The sequence below is a fragment of the Bison bison genome, unplaced genomic scaffold (genome assembly GCF_000754665.1).
Source record: "Bison bison bison isolate TAMUID 2011002044 unplaced genomic scaffold, Bison_UMD1.0 scf7180017849300, whole genome shotgun sequence".
NCBI lineage: Eukaryota > Metazoa > Chordata > Mammalia > Artiodactyla > Bovidae > Bison > Bison bison.
The window spans coordinates 54,287-57,580 of record NW_011479873.1 but is presented as its reverse complement, the minus strand read 5'-3'; the positions used below and the strand labels follow the sequence as shown (position 1 = coordinate 57,580).

Genomic DNA, 3,294 nt, shown 5'->3' with positions numbered 1-3,294 from the left:
CCCTGTCCCAGGTGATGACCTACCAGGCCCTGCCCAGCACACGGCTGGCCTCCCAGCCTCACCTGGTGCAGCGCAGCAGAACTTACAGATGCAGCCGCCGAGCATGCCGCCGCAGCCAAACCTGCAGCCGCACCTCGGCGTGAGCTCGGCCGCCAGCGGCCACCTGGGCCGGAGCTTCCTGGGAGGGGAGCTGAGCCAGGCGGACATGCAGCCGCTGGGGCCCGGCAACCTGGCGGCGCACACCGTCCTGCCGCAGGACGGCCAGGTCCTGCCCACATCGCTGCCGTCCACGCTGGCCCCGCCCATGACCACCGCCCAGTTCCTGACGCCCCCCTCCCAGCACAGCTACTCGTCCTCCCCCGTGGACAACACCCCCAGCCACCAGCTACAGGTGCCCGAGCACCCCTTCCTCACCCCGTCCCCGGAGTCCCCCGACCAGTGGTCCAGCTCCTCGCCACATTCCAACATCTCCGATTGGTCCGAGGGCATTTCCAGCCCGCCCACCAGCGTGCCGTCCCAGATCGCCCACGTCCCGGAGGCATTCAAGTAAACAGCCGGCTGCCCCCAGGACCCTGCGCTTCCTTTCCCAAGCCCTGCTGGGGCGTGTGCGTGCGCTCCATGGATGCCGGGGCCGACCAAAGGAGCTTTTTTTCAACAAATGTGTTTTTATACAAAATAAGAGGACAAGGGTTTTTAAATTTTTTTTTTTAGTATTTATTTATGTACTTTTATTTTACATGGAAACACTGCCTTTTTATTTATATGTACTGTTTTGTATGGCATCAGGTAGAAACTTTTATCTGCTCAAAGAAAATAAACTAGTTCTCAGTCATGATTTTCCTACTTAGGATAAAGACTCCTAGGTATTTGTAAAATATAAACAAAGATTCATGATGTGCAAATGCCATTTATTTATTGATTTCCTCTTTTTTGAATCCCAAAAGAAATGATGTCAGACAAGGGTGGTCTGAGCCAGCATTGTTTAGAAAGCTCCAGGGGTGCCCGGGGCCTGCTTTGATTTCCCCAGACATCCCCTCACCCCCACCTCCAAACCCGGAGCGCCCTCCTCCCAGGACTGCCTGCATCTTATGAAAAGATGCGTCTAGAGAAAGAAAAGCAAGCCCTTTCCTCCTTTGGCACGTGGGTTACTTTGTACCTGAAGTAGGAAAGTAAAGTGTAAAATGATGTGGTTCATGCATTTCGGTGTACTTTTAAACTTTTTAAAGCTACGTCTCTCAGAACGTGTTCTTGGGGTATGCCCAGGGTACATCTCATGGTACCAATCATGAATCTTTGTTTCAGGTGCAGTATTACGTAGCTGTTCTTTGGCATTGTGAGTTCTTGTTCTTTCTGGAGTCTCCCCTGCCCCTCGCCCCTGCTGATGTTTAAGCATCATGTGAGAAGTCGGAGGTGTGGCCATGTGGTGCCCACCTTGGACCCCACGTTGGGGAGGCCTCCCCCTTCCTGGGGAAAGACACTGCCGGGCCGCCCTGTTGGAGGCATCTCAACTTGAACTGCATCTCCCAGGTTCAGCGGAAGATGAACTGGCGCCCCTGGGGCCCAGTGCCGACGCGCCCGGTTTTTATAGGAGACTTGGAAAAATGTGAGTGTGTCCAGCCTCAGTGCTCAGAGACCCTGGTGCCAGGGCCTGGTGCGCCCTGGGGTGCTCGGGTCACCAGGAGCCTGCTCGCGGGCCACCCCTCCCAGTTCAGGGGGTGGGTGTGTGCCCAGGGTAGAGCAGATTTTTACATTATCAAGTATAAGCCTGTGGCAGATACATATCTGTAAATACATTTTTAAAGGGTGATTTTGTTTAAGAAATCTGATTGGACAAATCTGTCAGGGTCGTGCTGATAAGGGATGTCAGAACCCAGGCCCCACGACCTGCAGCTGCCGAACCGTAGCTCCTGAGAGCAAAGCCGGGGGGTCCCGCGGCCCACCGCACTGAGTCTGCTGCCCCAGCCTCGCCGGGCGTGCTGTGGGGCCACCCCTAGTGGGCACGATCAGACTCTTCCTAAGATGTGGTTTCTTTTTGTGTTTTATAAGATAGAGTATAGTTTACATAAAAAGAAAACTTTTTAAAAAAGTTATCTACCTACAAAACTGTAGGTGATTAAAATGATGTATTTTTTTTTCATCTTTTTTGTTAACAGATTGCAATAAAAATGATTCCGATGGTTGTCCAGATTTTGCTAAACTCGACTGTGGTCTTGGCTTGCTTTCTGAGAGGGAGGGAGAGCGATAGAGAGGGAATGCCAGCCCAGGCTCCTGGGTGCCAGGGTCACTTTGTCGGGTCAGATATCCAGTGTCCATCTACCCTGCCAGGCCCTGTGCAGCGGGGCAGAGACCCCACAGGGAGCAGGGCACACAGAACCCGAAAACCAGGCTCTTAGCTGTCTCTCAACTGTCTGGGTCACGGAGGGTGAGGCACCACTTACTAGCCTGGGGCCCACCACTGCAGACAGGAGGGGCACAGGGAAGAGTCCAGGCCCTGGCGTGGGGCAGAGAGAGCCACAGGAACATCTGAGCAGGGGAACTTTGCGGGGCGGGGCTGGTGACATAGTGAGTGGGTAAGTTCTGTGACCCCCAAGGGGTGCAGGCTGGGCAGAACCACTGTCTCAGGAATCCCAAACTGGGCCGTCAAGCACAGGGCTCCGATCTTCCTCCCTCCTCCCTGTGCCTTCCTCCCTACCTGCCCCCGCCCCTTCTCTGCCTGTCCCACCCCTTCTCATGACTCCACCCCTTCCCCACCTGGCCCCGCCTCTTCCCTGCCTGGCCCGCTCCTGCCCCTTCTCTATCTGACTCCGCCCCTTCTCCACTGGACCTTACCCCTTCTCTACTTGGCTCCTCTTCTCTCTACCTGGCTCCTCCCTTTCTCTACCTGGTCCCGCCCCCACACCAGTGGCTTCAAAACAGATTAACAGTCCACTGACCTTTTGCGCTGTGGTGTTGGAGACGACTCTCGAGAGTCCCTTGGACTGCAAGGAGATCCAACCAGTCCATCCTAAAGGAAATCAGTCCTGGGTGTTCACTGGAAGGACTGATGCTGAAGCTGAAACTCCAATACTTTTGCCACCTCACGCGAAGAGCTGACTCACTGGAAAAAGACCCTGATGCTGGAAAAGATTGAAGGCAGGAGGAGAAGGGAATGACAGAGGATGAGATGGTTGGATGGCATCACCAATTCAATGGACATGAGTTTGAGTAAACTCCAGGAGTTGGTGATGGACAGGGAGGCCTGGTGTGCATGGGGTTGCAAAGAGTCAGACACAACTGAGTGACTGAACTGAACTG

General features: G+C 54.5%; 1 protein-coding gene across 1 annotated transcript in view; it reads left to right on the top strand.

The window, feature by feature from the left end:
* NOTCH1 (notch 1) overlaps positions 1-2,197 on the top strand; it is a gene marked incomplete at its 5' end in the record, with an annotated part of 9,811 nt that extends 7,614 nt beyond the window's left edge. The window contains 2 exon segments of the mRNA XM_010846970.1: positions 12-69; positions 72-2,197. Coding sequence (XP_010845272.1) covers positions 12-69; positions 72-550 — 537 coding nt within the window.
* Positions 2,198-3,294: the final 1,097 nt, after the last annotated feature.